At 38.7% G+C, this 20,641-nt stretch overlaps 1 protein-coding gene across 6 annotated transcripts in view; it reads right to left on the bottom strand.

The window, feature by feature from the left end:
- The window catches only part of LEKR1 (leucine, glutamate and lysine rich 1), a 175,671-nt gene that overhangs the window by 16,503 nt on the left and 138,527 nt on the right, over nt 1-20,641 (bottom strand). For all 6 annotated transcript variants that reach the window (XM_074190807.1, XM_074190806.1, XM_074190813.1 and 3 more), the window contains 2 exons: nt 6,439-6,603; nt 4,594-4,890 (listed from right to left, as the gene is read on the bottom strand). In XM_074190807.1, the coding sequence (XP_074046908.1) occupies nt 4,594-4,890; nt 6,439-6,603 (462 nt within the window). The remainder of the gene's footprint in view (nt 1-4,593; nt 4,891-6,438; nt 6,604-20,641) is intronic.

Raw genomic sequence — 20,641 nt, 5'->3', positions numbered from 1 at the left:
AGTCCCTGCCCTCAGGGAGTTTACCTTCTATCATTTTTTGTCAGAAAGACACTGACACATTGAAAGCACAATGATCCTGTATTTTGTATTGGTCCGGTTCTTTTGGCCCTACTTCCCCTCTTCTGCTCCATTCTCGGTTATAAGTCCAAGACCATGGATGCTCATTCTCTCAAATCTGCCATTTCCCTTGGGTTCTATCAGTCCTATTAGAAGACGTCTTGAGTAAGTGGCTTCATATTCCCTGTCCTTTCCAGGACAATTCCGAGTAATAGTCTCATAACCACAGAGCTCCTATTTGCAATGATTAAGTTGCAGAAATTCTCTCTTTTCCTTTCAAGAATCAATCATTGATTTTCATTTCAACCCTCTGCTGTGGGGGGAATAAAGGAGGCCCTGGCCATGGAGCAGGCACCATAGACCTCCTGGGTTCTAGTTGTGTGAGGGACTTGGTGAGCAGTTTTTCTAAACCTGCACCCTAAATGGGGCCTTCTCACCATACTTTCCTAATACCTTAACAAACATTCCTCCACTCCAGAGACCTATGAGCCAACATGTGGGACATGTCTTTTGTGCTAACAAAACTTCCTCCAACTTACACCCTGTACATTTTAGATTTGTCAAACTGTAAAAGCAGAGCATTGGACTAGGTAGGAGGTGGGATTCAAGGATCAAAGATTTGTCTGTCAAGGGCTTCTCTCCTCTACAGCCCTGGAATTCTCCTCTTCATTCTTCTCATCTCTAGCGCAATACTCTTCTAACTCATTTCTCCTAACTTTTACACTTTCAGAGACTTCAACATTTCTGCTGTCTCAGGGAGTTTTTCTTCCCAAGGTCACAGATTCTTGGTTCCTCTTTTCCCTTGTCCTTTAATAAAGTCCCACAAGCTCATTTTTTTGGCACCACAATTGTACACTCATTTTCCTATAATCTTGGCCAAGCGCTTTCTGAAAGTTCTTTGCTAGGAGTATTCTGGCGTCTTCTCCATGAACCCTGTTCTTAGGGCTGGCATCTCAGCCCGAAATGATCTTGCTTTGGACCTTTGGTAGATCATTTCTGGTTTGCCCTATTTCTTTCATTTCTTATAACCAAAAACTGTTTAATATTCTCATCCTCTGCTTTAACAAGTCCTATTTGATAAATTGCACAAACCTCTGCTGCTTAAACAAGTTCCCAGTTGCCCTTGGCCTTGTCTGTCTGCCCTCCCATGTTTTTCATAGGTTCTTTGTCCTTATTATCCAGAGTCGTCTCTATTCTAGTCTTTCTTAGTGGTCTTTTCATGGCAGGTGAAGGTGGAAGATGGAATCTTCCAGAGGAAGATGCATGGGCTGATTCCCAAGTGTACCTTTCTGTACACAGTTTGGGGGTCTCCATAGAGATCCACATAATTCACGGCAAGCTCAGCAAGGTTCAGCTTTGAACATGGACTTGCAATTAGGAAGCCAAAGGTTCAAATCCTGCCCCATGTGACTCTGGGCAAGGGCCAGAAGTCATCTTAGCCTTGGTATCCTCAGCTGTAACATAGAGGGAACAGCTCCAAACTCAAAGGGCTGCCGTGAGAATTCAGTGGAAATGGTCTAAGGAAGGCCATTTGGGATAGGGTAGAGTGGAGCTTGTGCTTTCACTGACATAGGGGATTCTGATGGTCACCTTCTCTGAATCTTTTTTTTTTTTAGGTTTTTGCAAGGGTTAAGTGGCTTGCCCAAGGCCACACAGCTAGGTAATTATTAAGTGTCTGAGGATGGATTTGAACCCAGGTACTCCTGACTCCAGGGCTGGTGCTCTATCCATTGTGCCACCTAGCCGCCCCCTCCTTCTCTGAATCTTAAGAGACCTGTCTGGGGCCCTTGAGGGCTGATGACTTGCCCACGATGGGACAGGAGTTAAACTGGAACCCAGGACTTTTTAACTCCTAGATCAGCTGGGTCTCTATCAACTACAATCTGATCTTTCTAAAGAAACTGAAACCTAGATAAATGTGAGTGATTCTTCCTTTGATAACTATTGTATTTTCCTTTTCTTCTCTAGGGCATATGTATATAAAAGCATACATATCCATATATGCATGTAAGTAAGGATATTTAGACTTACAATGACTTTTCTTCAGCTGTAGCTATTTGTTGTATCCTTAATACATTCCCTAGCTAATCTTTATTTGATGTCCATTTATTTGTCCTGATAGACTTCCTTAAAGTTATCTCTTTCCCCTTCAACCAGAGATAATAGTCAAAGAGAATAACTTATCTAAGAGAAGGATGTGAGTTCTGAGTACAGAAGTCTCACTCTCACTCCTTTGCCCTTGAATACTTTCTCTTCGCAAGCCTTCTGCTTTCCTTCCATCTATCCTCTCTCTTCTCAGCATCTCTCTATTCTCTCCCTTGTGTTCTTCCCAACCAGGGACCTCTCTTTGCCCTTGCCTTCTCCCTCCTTCATTTTCAGTATTCCCCTCTAATATTTTCTATTTCTTGCTGGAGCTTTCCCCTTCCTCAGCACTCCTCTGGACCAATGTGAGCAGGTCTAGGTGATTGGAAGCTTATACCCCGTCCTCCACCTCCCCTCAGGTCTTTTATTGTGACAGAATTTTAGGTTGGGGATAGAAAATGTTTTTCTCCTCCTGGGAGGCCACAGACAGTCTCCTCTGGCATGAGGAAGTGCTGTGTCCTCTACATTTGAAATGCATTTCCTGTTTACAAATTACTATGCCAAGAGGACTTCCAGAGGCACCTCTAGAGATTAGTTACGACCGAAATTGGCCAGAAATTGTATCTATCTTTTAATGAAAATCAGTTGATGCTCAGTCATCCTACCCTCTCGTTGTCCTAGTTCTAGTTCCCATTTATGTCCCCTTTAGCAGTCCAAACCCCAATCTGGGGACTGTTTGATAGGGACCATGAATTTATCACAAAACGCAGTTCACCTCCCTTACTTCTATTTTTTCATTTCTCCTTCATTTCTCCTCCTCATCACTGATGCCTCAGTGGAATCACCATTGAGTTATATAGACTAGAAAATAAATACAATTCCTCTACTGAATTGAGGCAGAGAGGACCCACCTCATTTCAAGATTTAGAGGTCTGCAAGGATGAACCTCAGATTCATCTCGAGTGAATTGATGAGTTGGAGCTCCATCACATGGACCCTTTCTAGAAAGATGCCATCAAATGAGGCTCCCCAGCTGTCCTGTCTCCACCCAGAGCCTGCCCAGGCCTTTTCCTCTGCCTTCTTCTCAAACTCAACCAAGTATTCCTATTGGTTGCTTTTGCCCTCTGCTCCTACCTTTGTAACAAGGTCCTGCCCAGGGCCCATTCTTCCTGCCACCCCTTTTGCTCCTCTGTTCACAACTGACAGCTGAGTCTCAACACACATCTGTCAGGTTCAACTAGACTTCCAGAGATTGGCCACATGCTACCTTGGCAGTCTCCTCTCTACCCACACTTCCACTTCTGCCTCTCCCCTCCAGCTCCCAGGCTTTGGTCATCTCCTCAGGGACCTTCATCTCTTGGGTTCCCTCTGAGTCACTCCTCCTCCTCCTCATTCCCTCTTTATGGCAAAGTGAGCTTGGAGGACAGGTGCTATTGCCCCACTTTACAGATGAGGAAACAAGGGCCACAGAGATGAAGGAGCTGAACTAGAAACCAGGCCTTGGTGTGCTTAGCCCAGCACAGCTATCTCCTGTTCTTTCCATCAGCCTACATTATTTTCAGGTGTCCTTTGAGGTCTGTGACTGCCTTTTTTTATCGACTTTGCCTAATAATCTGAAGACAGCAGTATTTTATTTGCTTTTTGTCTTATTTTATCTGCCCAGGACTGTAATTACTGAGAGCATCTGTCTCTTCATTCCTGACCGCTATTCTCCAGTGTGGTCGAGAAAGTATCACACAATTTATATCACCCAATTTACATCCAAACGACACCCACCCTCTTGTTCCATCTTCTCTTCATTTACCTCTGTAGCCCACAAAAGTCTTCCAACAGGAGCAAATTTTCCAAATATAAAACAATCTTCCTGATTAAAGTGATCACTAACTGATAGACATTTCTGAACATCTTAGAAATCAGAACATAATGAAGAATTTATAATGTGAAAAGAACTAAACCTTTTCATAATTAAAACAGTCAGCCAAACCAAAATGTAAAAACATGGTCAAAATTATTTTTAAAAAAGCAAGAAACCTAACCAAAAAGTTAATTCTTTAACAATTCAGGTTAATAGAAAGATTCACCATTAAAGGAAAATTACATAAAGTGCATACTGCAAAGGGTTTTAAAAAAGAAAGGATTATAATCATCCCAAATGATTCCCTGGCAAAAATTTAATCACTAATATGTATATATATATATATAACTGGGTCAGTTTCAGGAGTAGTCTGGAGACAGAAAATTATAGAAATGGAAGATATTCTCTAGAACTAGAGAATATCTTTGGATATTCTCTCTAAGTATTCTCTCCTAGAAGAGGAGACTATGGGTTAGAGAAGAGAAGGGATCCACTCCAGGTGTCATGACTGGAGTCAGAAGCGTGTCTGCCCTCCCATCAGTCAGGGTTCTTCCTGGCACTTCTCCCATCTGTCATCCCAAACATGTGCTTGCCCTTACCTCTTCCTGGACCTTATTCAACTGCTGCATGATCTGGTTCAGCTCCTGGGTGACTTTCTCTAATTCATCTGACTTCTGCTTCATCTCCTTCCTTAGATCCTCTGTCATGGAGTCACAACTGTCCATCTCCTTCAGGCGGGGTTCAAAATCTGAAACTAGAACATTAAGCCTTTGGATCTCCTCTTCTTTCTCTGCTGTTCTTTCAGTAAGTTTTGTCTGGGCTTCTTGGAGCTTCTTCTCTAGAGTGATAACCTCCATCCTAAGATCACTGGTAGCATTTGCTACTAAGTCAGTCATCTAGAAGGCAAAGCAATGTTAGTTTGCAGGCCAAAGATGTTGGATGACAATAGATTGCTTATTTATACTCATATTATTACATGTAGATATGTTATATTATGTTACATTACATTGTTATATTTTAACTGTTAAAAAAACCACATAAACTATAGTTTCTTCTATAGGTTTTAATTTTATCCCCCAAAATGCTATCAGACAAAAACTAATTTAATCTAAAAGAAATTTCTCTAAATTCCTATGGCTGCTCTTGTGGGCTTTGAAAAGAGCAGTCCAGGACTGAACCAGCAGATTCCAAAAATTGGTTTCTTGGTTTCAATTGATTTTCAGTCGCTATCATGACACTTTGCACATTTAGCGAATGGTCTTTGAATGAATGTTGAACAAAATAATTTGAATCTGCTTCTCTGGAGTCATGTCCCTGCCCCTGAGTGTGGTCATCCTAGTGGAAGGCCAGAGTTCAATGTCATGGTCAAAAGCAACTCTTATATATATCAAAATTATTCACATAAAGAGGATACCAAAGTATTATGTACCATCTTGGAACCTTGGATATCCATATTACTTTATCACAATGTCTTCTAGATGAGAGTGTGACATGAAAATTTGAGGAAGCCTGTATTATTTGAGTTTAAAATCTTCTCCTTTATTGTAAAGCAATGGTTTGTCCACAGCCCATTTTCATGGAGGGACAAAAAGAATCAAACAACCTCTATTTTCTGCTAAACAATGGGAAAAAATCATGCAGAGCAATATTCAAGCTATTTCTGATGATCTATCAATAAGGAAATCAGAATTGTTACAGATTAAAATCATGAAAGACATAGATATTGTCACTTTATAAGTCTTAACTCACAAGATTCCTGTAAAGAATTAGTGGTCCCCAAATAGCAGCTGAAGAAACATTGTTCTAGATAACTGTTCAGTCTAAATTTCCTCCAAATGTGAAAGACACATTAAAAAATCTATTTACCACAGCTAGTATTTTTTGATAATGTACTATTAATAACTTATAAATGATTAAAACATCTTTCAATTGTTCCCATGTCATTTTTTAAAGGATTTTGCAAGGAAAATGGGGTTAAGTGGCTTGCCCAAGGTCACACACTAGGTAATTATTAAGTGTCTGAGGCCAGATTTGAACTCAGGTAGTCCTGACTTCAGTGCTAGTGCTCTATCCACTGTGCCATCTAGCCACCCCCACCCATGTCATTTTTGATCACAACAGAAGTTGGATCAAACGAATCTAGTTCTGACCACGTTTCTGTTCTATCAGTATTCATCACTGGTATGGATAATTGAGTTAAATGTAATAGAAGACAATCACAATTTGCTTGAGGTTGCAGGCCAGATCTGTCCTCCTTTGCTAATCTTCTCTGCTTAGCTCTTCAAGATCTGACCCCTAGTCTGTCCTCCCCTTTGGGAACACCCTAATTCAGTGCAAATATAGTCATCAAGGTCAAGTTGGGATGGCCATTCTTCTACCAAATTTCTATCTGGCTCTTACCCTTTCCCTCTCCCTCATCAGTGCCCAGCCTTCATGCTACAAACCTTCTTGTGAAGCTTTTCTTGCTCTTTCTGATATTGTTTTATCACTTCTTGATGTTTTTCCTTTTCAGTAGCAAGCTGCAGTTTGGCTTCTTCTTTCAGCTGCAGAGTTTGCTTCTGATACTCTTCACAGTGTTGGAGCCGCTCTTTATTGAGTTCAAATTCAAGCTGGAAAGTAGAGGTTAGCACACATACACACAGAAAGATACTCATTTTCACAGCCAATAAGGAACATGGACATTACTGATGCAACTTTCATTGAAAAACGATGTCACAGAATGGTAGAATGGGAATCTGAGAGCAATAACCAAGGCAGGATCTTGGCCCAAAGAGGAACTTACAATTCTGCCAGATGGACAGGATTCAGCAGCATCAACATTTGCACAGACCCAAAGCCAGGGCAAGAACCTGCAGAGCTCATTCTTGGCCCTAGATTGGACCTCTTTGGAAGCCCAGAAAATTTTTAGGTCCCTAAGCCATCCCTGAGATCTTAGAATAGCACAACATCCAATACTCCAAGAGAGCAGCACCAGGACCATTTCAGACCTTCCCTCCAGAATTACACTGAGCCAAGCCCTCAGATCAACTCCAAAGTCAGAGACTGGAAGAATGAGCAAATAAAAAAAAATACCATAATGAGCTAGTGTGATGACAGGGATGCCCAAAATACAGTTATAGAAAAGAATGACTCCAAGAAATGCTTCAGAGCTTGGAGATAAAAGTAAAGATTAGCATTCCTGGAAGAGTTGAAGTCAATTAAAAGAGTTAAAAATGTTTTTATAAATGGAATGAGTGGCAAAGAATTGGAAATCAAGTAAATGTCCTTCAACTGGGGAATGGTTTAGCAAACTGTGATCTATGTATGTCATGGAACACTATTGTTCTATTAGAAAAAAAGGAGGGTTGGGAATTCAGGGAAGCCTGGAGGGATTTGCATGAACTGATGCTGAGTGGGATGAGCAGAACCAGAAAAACACTGTATACCCTAATAGCAACATGGGGGTGATGATCAACCTTGATGGACTTGCTCATTACACCAGTGTGCAATCAGGGACAATTTGGGGCTGCCTGCAATGGAGAATACCATCTGTATCCAGAGAAAGAACTGTGGAGTTTGAACAAAAACCAAGGACTATTACCTTTAATTTAGAAAAAAACCCAATATCTTATTGTCTGATCTTGCTATCTCTAATACTTTATGTTTCCTCCTTAAGGATATGATTTCTCTCTCTTCACATTCACATTTCATCAATGTACAACATGGAAACAATGTAAAGACTGGCAAATTGCCTTCTGTGGGGGTTGGGGGAGGGAAGTAAGATTAGGGGAAAAATGGTAAAACTCAAAATAAATAAAATCTTTATAAGAGAGAAAAAATAAATGGAATGAGAACACATGAGGAAAACAGAAGAGAAATAAGAGCTATGGAAGAAAAAATTGGAAAGGAATTAACAGCTTGGCTCAAGAAACAAGAAAACCCACCTAAGTAACAAATTCTGAAAATTTGAACGGATCTTATAGAGGCCAATAACTGCACAAGACAACAATAAATATCAAAACAAAATCAAAAGTTTGAAAAATAGAAGAAAGACTTCCGGCCAAGATGGCGGAGAGAAGACAGGCACAGTTCTAAAGTCTCCTGATCTCTTCCCCATCTATCACATGAAACAAACCTCTTAAAAGAAATCTGATCCAGAAAACCCAGAAAGAAAAGCCAGAAGAACAGCTACCTCAGGATTTGTCTCCCACAGCAGCCTTGGACGAATCCGGGCTGGTGAGTCTGGGCTCCAAGGGAGGATCTGCCCTGGATCAGCCAGATTAACAGCTGAATTGGAACCGGAAGTCTGAGGGCCCGAGAGCGGACCTGCTGGATCAGCGGTGGGGCTGGATGAAAGGGGCTTGGGTCTGCAGGGAAGCAGAGGCACTGGTGTTGGTGCTGTCCCCCTGCAGCTCCAGGACCAGGCTGGGGGAAGTATTCTGGTGCAGGAGAACAGCAGACACCATCCCTAGGCTTCTTGGGTCTGAGAAACTCTGAGGGCACATCTCCATTCCACAGAGGCTTCTCCTCAAACAAAGGCAAATTACTTCTGCCTCAGGCCCAGGTGTGTGAGCAAAAGAACCAGTCCAGCTGAGGAATGACCTCAGGCCAGGGTAAAGCCTACCATTGATTGAAGGCAAAAGAATTCAATAGTTCCAACTCCTGCCTTTGAACAAAGGGAGAAGACCTCCCAACCAAGGTCACAGACACTCCAGAGAGGATAACCAGCACCTCCTATTGGCCAGCCAGAGAAGCTGCACTCAGTAAAGCCTTCAGTGATCTCAAGCCCAGGTGAACCAGCCCTCCCCAACTCAAGGTCTTAGCATAATGAAGAAGGGTCAGCGGAAAGGTGGATCCATAGAAAAATTCCTGGAAGGAAAAGACCCCAACTCAGAGAGACCTGGAACCTCTGAGGAGAATACAATCTGGTCTCCAGCACAGAAAGACTTCCTTGAAGAAATAAGGAAGGAGCTTAAAAATTTGTGGGAGACAATTAATACCTTAGAAAGTACAATTGGAAAAACACAAAAGGAGAATAAATCTCTCAGATCATCAATTGGACAATTACAAAATGAGAATAATTCTCTCAGATCCTCAAACGAACAAATACAAGAAGAAATTAATTCTCTCAAAACCTCAATTGGTCAAATGGAAAGCTCTTTCAAAAGTAGAATTGACCAATTGGAAAAGGAGTTGCAAAAGGTTAATGAAGAAAACTCCTCCCCACAAAAAATAATGGAGTCTACAGAAACTAATGACTCCATGAGACAGCAAGAGTCAGTTAAACAAAATCAAAACGTAGAAAAAATAGAAGCAAATGTAAAATACCTCATAAACAAAACCACTGACCTTGAGAATAGATCGAGGAGAGGCAACCTGAAAATTATAGGACTTCCTGAAAACATTGAAGAGAAAAAAAAAGCCTGGACTTAATATTACAGGATCTAGTGATGGAAAACTGCCTTGATATCATGGAATCAGAGGGCAAAGTAGTTATTGAAAGAGTACATCAATCCCCACCAGAAAAAGATCCTAAAATGAAAACACCAAGGAATGTTGTGGCCAAACTGCAGAACTATCAGATAAAAGAGAAAGTCCTGAAAGCAGCCAGAAAGAAACAATTTAAATATCAAGGAGCCACAGTAAGGATCACACAGGACCTGGCTGCATCAACTTTAAGGGATCGAAGGGCCTGGAATGAGATATTTCGAAGAGCACAGGAGCTTGGAATGCAGCCAAGAATCTACTTTCCTGCAAAGCTGAGCCTTCTCTTCCAGGGAAAAAGATGGACATTTAACGAAATGGAAGAATTCCAAAAATTTCTGGTGAAAAGACCAGAGCTAAACAGAAAATTTGGACATCAAACAGGAGGTTCAAGAGACACATGAAAAGGTAAAAAAAAGGGGGGGTGGTGGTAAAAGAAAAAAAATGCAATCCAGTAAGTTGAAATTGGCTAAACCCCAGCATGGGGGTAAAAAAAAAGATTCTCATAAACCTTGAGACATGTAACTCTAACAGAGAGAATACACCTAGCCAGAAATAATGGACATTCACGACCTATCCATGAGACTACTATCCAATGGGATGTAACTGGCTTTAACCCCACTTGGGAGAAAGACTCTAATAACTCTCAGGAATTTTGACTCTATTCGACAGAATGTACAGAACTAGAAGGGACAGACACTCAGAATTTTCTATGACTTAGAAGGATCTTAAAAAAAAACACTACCGCCCTAAAAAGGGGGACAGAAAAGAGACGGGAGGAGGGAGGGGATTGAACGGGGTAAATCTCATTACACTAAGAGGTACAAAAAAACCTATGGTAATAGTGGGGAAGAAGGGAGCAGAGGAGAAACACCTGAATCTTCTTCTCATCAGATTTGGCTTAAAGTCAACCTACACATGCTCAGTTAACTTATAAAACATCTAACCTTTCAAGTATTAAAAGGGAAAAAGGGGAGGGGGGAACGGAGAAAGGGAAGGGGAGTGGGAGAAATAAGGGGAAATAACAAAAGGAAGGGAAGGGAAAAGGGAAAGGGGAAAGAAAGGGGAGGGTGTGATATAGGAGGGCAAAGACACTGAAGGGGGTGGTTTTCAGAAACAAAAGACTGGGGAATATGGATAAAAGGGGGGAAGGGGGAAAAATACAGAGGGAAGAGAGCACAGAGGGCAATAAAGAATTAGTAATCATAACCTTGAATGTGAATGGGATGAACTCTCCCTTAAAACATACGCAAATAGCAGAGTGGATTAAAAACCAGAATTCTACAATATGCTGCTTACAAGAAACTCATTTGAAGCAGAGAGATGCAGAGAGATACATACATATAGAATAAAGGTAAAAGGCTGGAGCAAAATATATTTTGCTTCAGCTGAAGTAAAAAAAGCAGGGAAAGCAGCAACAAAAATAGATGGCATTAAAAGAGATAAGGAAGGAAACTTTATCCTCCTAAAAGGTACCATAGACAATAAAGTCATTTCAATATTGAATATATATGCACCCAGTGGGACAGCACCCAAATTCTTAGAGGAGAAGCTGAAAGAATTACAGGAAGACATAGACAGCAAAACTCTACTAGTGGGAGACCTCAACCTCCCGCTATCAGATCTAGATAAATCGAATCATAAAACAAACAAGAAAGAAATTAGGGAAGTAAATAGATTGTTAGAAAAATTAGATATGGTAGACTTATGGAGGAAACTGAATGGGGATAGGAAGGAATATATCTTTTTCTCTACAGTACATGGAACTTATACAAAAATTGACCATGTACTAGGACATAAAAACCTAATGATCAACTGCAGAAAGGCAGAAATAGTGAATACATCTTTCTAAGATCACAATGCAATAAAAGTTATATGCAATACAGGGCCAAGGAGATATAGACCCAGAACAAATTGGAAACTGAATAACCTCATTTTAAAAAATGAGTGGACCAAAAAACAAATTATAGAAAGAATTAACCATTTTATCCTAGATAATGATAATAATGAAACAACATACCAAAACCTATGGGATTCATTCAAAGCAACTCTCAGGGGATATATTATAGCTCTAAATGCTTATATGAATAAATTGGAGAAAGAGGAAATCAATGAACTAAACATGCAACTAAAAAAATTAGAGGAAGAACAAATCAAAAATCCCCAATTAAATACCAAATTAGAAATTCTAAAAATTAAAGGAGAAATTAATAAAATTGAAAGCAAAAAAACCCTATTGAATTAATAAATAAGACCAAAAGTTGGTATTATGAAAAACCCAATAAAATTGATAAACCTCTGGTCAATTTGATTAAAAAAAAGAAGAAAACCAAATTGCTAGTATCATAAATGAAAAAGGTGAACTCACCACCAATGAGGAGGAAATTAAAGTAATAATTTGAAACTATTTTGCCCAACTCTATGCCAATAAATTTGATAATCTAAATGAAATGGATGAATATTTACAAAAATATAAGTTGCCCAGGTTAAATGAAAAAGAGATTAAATACCTAAACAACCCTATCTCAGAAAAAGAAATTCAGCAAGCCATTACTGAACTCCCTAAAAAAAAATCTCTAGGGCCTGATGGATTCACAAGTGAATTCTACCAAACATTTAAGGAACAATTGGTTCCAATCCTATATAAACTCTTTGGAAAAATAGGGAAAGATGGAACTCTGCCTAACTCTTTCTACGAAACCAATATGGTACTGTTACCTAAACCAGGAAGAGTTAAAGACCTATCTCCATGATGAATATAGATGCAAAAATCCTAAATAAAATCTTAGCAAAATGATTACAACAAGTCATCACTAGGATAATACATTATTATCAAGTAGGATTTATTCCAGGAATGCAGGGTTGGTTCAATATTAGGAAAACTGTTAGTATACTCAATTATATCAACAACAAACCTATCAGCAATCATATGATCATATCAATAGATGCTGAAAAAGCTTTTGACAAAATATAGCATCCATTCCTATTAAAAACACTAGAGAATGTAGGAATAAATGGACTGTTCCTTAAAATAATTAGCAGTATTTATCTGAAACCATCAACAAGCATTATATTCCATGGGGAGAGGCTAGAGCCATTCCCAATAAGATCAGGGGTGAAACAAGGATGCCCATTATCACCACCAGTATTTAATATTGTATTAGAAATGTTAGCAGCAGCAATTAGAGAAGAAAAAGAAATTAAAGGAATTAGAATTGGGAAGGAAGAGACAAAACGCTCACTCTTTGCAGATGACATGATGGTCTACCTAGAGAATCCCAAGAAATCATCTAAAAAACTACTGGAAACAATTAGCAATTTTAGCAAAGTTGCAGGTTATAAAATAAACCCTCATAAATCCTCAACTTTTCTATATATGTCTAGCAAGAAACAGCAGGAAGAGCTAGAAAGAGAAATCCCATTCAAAGTAACCTCAGACAATATAAAATACTTGGGAGTCTATTTGCCAAGACAGACTCACAATCTTTTTGAAAACAATTATAAAACACTACTCACACAAATTAAATTAGATTTAAATAACTGGGCAAATATCAACTGCTCATGCATAGGTAGAGCTAATATAATAAAAATGACAATTCTACCAAAACTAAACTATCTGTTTAGTGCCCTACCAATCAAAATTCCAAAAAATTACTTTAACGAGTTAGAAAAAATTGTAAGTAAATTCATATGGAGAAATAAAAAGTCAAGAATTGCCAGGAGCTTAATGAAAAAAAGTGCAAAAGAAGATGGCTTAGCCCTACCTGATCTAAAATTATATTATAAAGCATCAGTCATCAAAACTGTTTGGTATTGGCTAAGAAATAGAGTGGTGGACCAGTGGAATAGACTAGGTGTAAAAGCAGGAGATGATTATAGTAAGCTGCTGTTTGATAAACCCAAAGAGCCTGGCATTGGGATAAAAACTCCCTCTTTGATAAAAATTGCTGGGAAAATTAGAAGTTAGTATGGAAGAAACTTAGATTAGACCAACACCTCACACACTTTACCAAGATAAGATCCAAATGGTTACAGGACATAGACATAAAAAACAATACTATAAGCAAATTAGAAGATCAAGGACTAGTCTACCGGTCAGATCTATGGAAAGGGGAGCAGTTTATGACTAAGGAAGAGTTGGAGAACATCACCAAAATCCAATTAGATGATTTCGATTATATTAAATTAAAAAGTTTTTGCACAGATAAAACCAATATAACCAAGATCAAAAGAAATGTAGTAAATTGGGAAACAATCTTTACAACTATTGATTCTGACAAAGGACTTATTTCTAAAATATACAGAGAACTGAGTCATATTTTTAAAACAAAAAGCCACTCCCCAATTGACAAATGGTCAAAGGATATGCAAAGGCAATTTACAGATGAGGAGCTCAAAGTAATCTATAGCCATATGAAAAAATGCTCTAAATCATTAATTATTAGAGAAATGCAAATTAAAGCTTCTCTGAGGTACCACCTCACACCTCTCAGATTGGCCAGTATGACCAGGAAGGATAATGATCATTGTTGGAAGGGATGTGGGAAATCTGGGACACTATTACACTGTTGGTGGAGCTGTGAATTCATCCAACCCTTCTGGAGAGCTATTTGGAACTATGCCCAAAGGGCAACAAAAATGTGCATACCCTTTGATCCAGCAATACCACTACTGGGTCTACACCCTGAAGAGATGAGGAAAAAGGGTAAAAACATTACTTGTACAAAAATATTTATAGCAGCCCTGTTTGTGGTGGCAAAGAATTGGAAATCCAGTAAATGTCCTTCAATTGGGGAATGGCTTAGCAAACTGTGGTATATGTATGTCATGGAACACTATTGTTCTATTAGAAACCAGGAGGCACGGGATTTCAGGGAAACCTGGAGGGATTTGCATGAACTGATGCTGAGTGAGATGAGCAGAACCAGAAAAACACCGTACACCCTAACAGCAACATGGGAATGATGTTCAACCTTGAAGGACTTGCTCATTCCATCAGGGCAACAATCGGGAACAATTTTGGGCTGTCTGCAAAGGAGAGTACCATCTGTATCCAGATAAGGAGCTGTGGAGTTTGAACAAAGTGCAAGGACTATTCCCTTTAATTTAGAAAAATAAAACAGATAGCTTATTGTCTGATCTTGTTACCTCTTAGACTTCTCTTCTCTTTAAGGATATGATTTCTCTCTCATCACACCCAATTTGGATCAAGGTACAACATGGAAACAAAGTAAAGACTGACAGAGTGCTCTCTGTGGGGGGGGGAGGGAAGCAAGATTGGGGAAAATGTAAAACTCTAATAATATCTTTAATAAAAATAAATTTAAATTAAAAAAAAGAAAAATAGAAGAAAATGTAAGGTTATATTAGGGTAAAAACAACTGATCTGAGAAAACAGATTGAGAAAACTTTTAAGAAGCATTGGAATAGTTGTTGCATGACCAAAACAAGAATCTAGATATCTTATTTGAAGAAATCCCAAGAAAAGAAATCTGCCCAAGATCTCTTAGAATCAGAGGGTAAAGAGGAAACAGAAAGAATACACCAATCGCTTCCTGAAAGAAACCCCAAAATGAAAATTCCTGGAAAAAACTGTAGCCAAAATTCAGATTTTTCCATGTCAAAGAAAAAATACCTCAAGCAATTAGAAAAAGAATTCAAGGACTGAGGAGTCACAGCTGGAGTCACCCATAATTTTAGTAGTATCTCCTTGAAATAATTCTTGGCCTTGGTTATCAAAGAAGACCAAATTGAGATTACTTTGAGACAAATGACAGTGTGTCTGACTGTGGCTGATCAGAACAATATGCACTTGGAATGCTCTACCACAGGTCGGGCACAAATAGTCCACCTGGGGTGGGTACTCTAAACTTATGTACTTATATTTCCCCACGTATAAGATGCATTATTTTTAGAAAAATTTGGGGTCTAAAAATGGGGAGTGTCTTCTACAGTGTTTATAGATTTTTTTGACTTGCATTTCCTACTTTTTCATATTGTCTTGGTGCTCATTGTTTCACATTTGTTAGCAGAATATTAGGTGACACTTTGCCACATTCTGCCCAGAAATGACTCAGAAAAGATTTTTGACCAGTGCTGAATTTTGCCCAAATGAATGGGAAATTCACTCAATGTCAGTCTGGTCCTCCTCCAACTGAGAAAACAATCCAAGACTGACTACAGGCAGAAGAAACCTGACTGAAAAGGCCCCAGCAGAAGGCCATGAAAGGCAAGCAGCCAAATGACCTGAGAGGGAATTGAAGAGATGGATTGAATAGCAGAAGGCTGTTGGAATTCCTATGTCTACCAAGATGGTTCAGTAGGAGGCCAGAAGAATGGCTGATGAAAAAGAGGTGACGGATTTCCAAGGAGGACACAATTGTGCTTCAGGTTCATGAAACAGAATGGACTAAATATGCATCCACTCACCAGACTTGCCTCCCAAAAAGATGCCTGAAAGCTATGAGAAGGTCCTTGAATTTCATGATGAATAAAACTTGAGTTCAATAACTTTCTGTAATAGTTTTTTCAAATTTCAGGCCCCAAAATGAAGGTGTGTCTTCTACATGAGAGCATCTTATACATGGGGAAATATGGTATTCCCTGTTTCCTTTGAGCTGCTTCAATTCTGCCTTCCTCATAGAGCACAGCCCCCTCACTGATGAGGGCCCACCATGCTGGGTGGTCCTGTGCCAGTGTCTCCCAGGCTGTCCAACCAATTCTGAAGTTCTTCAATGAGACTTTCAGGGGGTCTGGGTATTGCTTCTTCTGACCCCTTGTGAGCACTTGTCCTGTGTGAGTTCTCCATAAAAGAGGTTTTTTTTGGCAAGTGTACATCTGGCATGCTAACATGTCCAGTCCATCATAGTTGCATTCTCTATAGTAATGTTGGAATGCTAGGCAGTTTAGCTGTACTCAGTGTCTAGGATCTTCTCCTGCCAGGTGACTTTCAGAATCTTCCTCAGACTATTTAAGTGGAAGCGATTCTGTTTCCTGACATGGTGCTGGTGAACTGTCCAGGTCTGACAAGCCACTGAGCTAGCTCTGGTAATGCAAGGGTCAACCTTACTGTCAATGTGAACTTCCTTGGAAAGAAAACTGCCAAGGGAAGTGAATTTGTCCACAGTCCTCAAAACTTCTCCATTTGCTGTCATCGATTGTTCCACATATGGATGGGATGGTGCTGGCTGATGGAACACCTGGGTTTTCTTAGTGTTCACTGTTAGACGAAAATGAGCACAAGCAGCAAAAAATCGATCCATACTTTGTGGCTTCATAGACACACAATCATCTGCAAACAGAAGATCATGAACCAGCACTCCCTCTACTTTGGTCTTGGCTTGTAGCCTTTACAAGTTGAAGAATTTGCCATCAGTATGATGACTGACCTTGAGGCTGTGTTCATCCTCATTGAAGATGCTTGATAACATGGCTGAAAATGTCATGCTAAAAAGCATGGGAGTGAGGATATATTCTTGTTTCACTCTATTGGTGACTGGGAAATCTCGAGAGCATCATCTACTATCCAGAACCCAGTCATGAGACTGATAGACAATACTGATGAACTTCTCTGGGCAACCAGATTTGGATGTAATTTTACATAAACCCTCGTGACTGAAAGTATCAAAGGCCTTGGTCAGATCTACAAATGTTATATACAGACCTCAGTTCTGTTCCTGGCATTTTTCCTGGAGTTGTCAGGCAGCAAACACCACATTGACTTCCTCAATCCTTTCTGAAGCCACACTGGCTCTCAGGGAGGTGACCCTCTTCTAGGTGAAGGATCAGACTATTGAGAAGGGCTCTGGCAAGAAACTTACCAGCAAGAGTAAAAGAGAAATACCCCTGTGATTGTCACAGAAAAATCTATTCCTTTTACCTTTATAGAGATGGTTGATGGAAGCATCCTTGAAATCTTGGGGAATAACCTATTCTTGCTATATGACCTGGAAAATTTCAGTCAACTTTTGGATGAGCAAGGATCCCACCCTTAGCTGGAATAGAATCAGCACCAGGTGCTTTGCCACTTAAAAAGGAGCCTAATGGCATTCAAAACCTCCTCTTCAGTTGGACATCAGCCAGGGACTGATTGACTTCAACTTGAGGTAAATGGTCAGTGGCTTCTGCATTGATTCATTATAGTCTGTTAAGAAGACTATGGAAGTGTTCAGCCCATCTCTCTAGGATCATAGCTCATTAATCAATGTGGTTCCATCAACACTGAATAAATGAGATGCACCTTATATCCTTTGGATTCTAAATAGCCTTTGGGGCATCATAAAATTACTTTGGATTGTTATTATCTGTATTGAACTGAATTTCATCTGCCTTCTTATGGAGCCAAGAAAACTTATTCAGCAAAATTGAATGTAATGATACAGGAAAAAATGATGGATTTTTAATGAAATAGAGAACTTCTAAGGAGTCCTGATGAAAAGATCAGAGCTATAGAGAAACTATGAAGTACAAACACAGATGTGAAAAGAAACCAAAAAAAAGGATTGGAGTTGGGATCATATGAATGAACAATAATCATATGAATGAACATTAAACAAGGATTAAGCATTTACATTCAAACATGGAGGGACATATCCCTCCTCTGAACCCTACCACCATTAGGCTCCATAGAGGGGGGTTGTTATTTGAAAAATTAAAATAAACTATTTTTAAAATAAAGTCAGTAAGAGCCATGTACAGGAAGAATTGGAATGGAAAAAATATTGTTCAAGAAATGTATTATTGGACTGTTTTCTAAGTGGTGAGAAAAAATTAAAGGCTGAAAAAACCTATATTATATATTTTATTGCTATATAAGGCACAGTGACCTGGGATAAAAGGTCTCTATATGTTAACGATAGCAGTATTTTATTAACAGCTACTTCTCTTTCTTAGGAAAGATTTCAGAACCCTTGGAGGCACATTTCCATGGATGACATTATTCCAATTTAGTCTGAGTGTCTAGATTTTGGTATGGTGTTTCAACCTACATGATGAGCAACTAATCAAGAGCCATGGCACAGCAAAGTTATAGAAAATAGAAACTTTTTCTATTGATTTGTTTATCCTGACTTCTGTTCATTTGCTGGGAATTTGTATTCATTGCCATACTGCATTAGATTCCTCCTCAAAATTCACTAGTCCAAGTATGTTTATAATACTTATCTTTTCTAAAATTTTAGGAAACATCATAGGAAAACATTCTGATAAAAAAAGAGGGAAATAATAAGAGGGAAGACAAGTGTGAAAAAAGGTTTGGCTTGAAACTCAGTAAGTTATATGTTGTCTAGAGAATTCCTGGATGAATCTAGAAGGAATTTAAAAAACTAGAAAATCAGACTTATTTAATTACCAAGGTGCCTTTACCCTATAAATAAAATATTGGAGCTTATGGAAATGTTGGCAGAATTCACTTTTCTTTATAGCTTTGTTGTTGTCAATTTATCTAATAACCCTCACTTAGCACACCCATTCAAACAATGCCTATATATGGATAACACTAGAACCAATTTGAAAGATCTGGTTCTACAAGTCTGAAGGCAAGGTGATGAGGCATTTCCAAAACTATTTTTTAAAATCAAAATCATCTGGAAACACTCTGTTGAGCTGTGAAACAACAGCTGGAAATGTAGACAATCGCCAAAACAGCCGAGTTCACTGTCAAACATTGTTATAATTATAGTTGTTGTTATTAACTAAGAGTTAAAGAAACTGAGAAAAGGAATCCGAAGAATAGAAAGATGATGATTCTTCTTCCTTCCAAAGAGGATTCACCTTCTTCCTTCTATCCACTCTCCCCATCCAGTCTCTTAATGTACAGACTTGGTCTGGTAAAGATATGAGTAGGGGATTAAGTAGAGGAGAGTCATTTTAATTGGCCTGAGAGAAGTTATGATCCTAGGAAATAAAGGAGGTATGGGGATTACAGAAGAAGTCAATAGGAAACCCTATCCATGAACAAAATGTTAAGTTCAACTCAACAAGTATTTATTAGGCATTTTACAATTTGAGGTTTAGATAAGTCAGGGCCTCTGCCCTTCAATTTCTCATCTTTTGGGAGTGCTAAAGTGATCATTTTGAATGAAGCTTCACCTTGTCACTTCACTATAAAGAATTAAATCAATTGTTAATCTAGAGAATTTTATTTATTGGCAATAGAGGAAAGAATAGGTGTTCATTTTTTTAGTTAAGATACTACATGCTGAGAAACAGGACTCGAGTCACTAGCTATAATTACTATAATCTGTTTACATAAGTAGAATTCACATTTTGAAAGCAATGTGAAAATGCATTTTTTTTTTAGGTTTTTTGCAAGGCAATGGGGTTAAGTGGCTTGCCCAAGGCCACACAGCTAGGTAATTATTAAGTGTCTGAGGCTAGATTTGAACTCAGGTACTCTTGACTCCAGGACTAGTGCTCTATTCACTGTGGCACCAAGCCACCCCAGAAAATGCATATTTTTTTTAAAATTTGAGTTTATTAATGTTCTCATTTCTTTACATAAAGTTTAAGATCAGTGATAATGACATAATATAGCTGGTAACAAAAAGGATCTTGTTTGAGGGGAAAGGCAATGAAGGGTTCAGCGCAAAAATGTAAAAATCGCAAAGCAAAATTCATGATGGTGAGTTTTATTAGAAGAAAAAGAGTTACTGGAATATTTTATAAGCATGATTTCTATGCTATAAGAAATATTTTCTATATAAGAATCTGAACGTTAACCTTTATCAACTTTTATTGTACTGGAATAACTGCTTGACATGTACCACTGAGATTTTTTCCAAAGGCAACTTTTTCAATTTATTATAAGTTTCTCTGAAAGACATTATTTTTGCCATCTTTTCCCCTTTTTCAGACTCTGAGATATTTTCAAATCAAAAGTACTGAAATGCTCCCCCCAATTTTACATAAATTTCTTTCAGTTGCCAGATATAATCTCATTTAATGAGACCCAAATATGATGCTTTTTATTTTATAATAAAAAGCTGTTTTGCAGAGAATCACACAATAAATTCACTTTTCAGTGATTCAGAGTTTTTTTTGATCAAAATGTTTTCCTATGATGTTTCCTAAAATTTTAGAAAAGAGAAGTATTATAAACATACTTGGACTAGTGAATTTCGAGGAGGAATCCAATGCAGTATGGCAATGAATAGAAATTCCCAGCAAATGAGCAGAAGTCAGGAT

This window comes from Macrotis lagotis, chromosome 6 (genome assembly GCF_037893015.1).
Source record: "Macrotis lagotis isolate mMagLag1 chromosome 6, bilby.v1.9.chrom.fasta, whole genome shotgun sequence".
NCBI classification, from domain to species: domain Eukaryota; kingdom Metazoa; phylum Chordata; class Mammalia; order Peramelemorphia; family Peramelidae; genus Macrotis; species Macrotis lagotis.
This window is presented reverse-complemented; position numbering and strand designations above follow the sequence as displayed.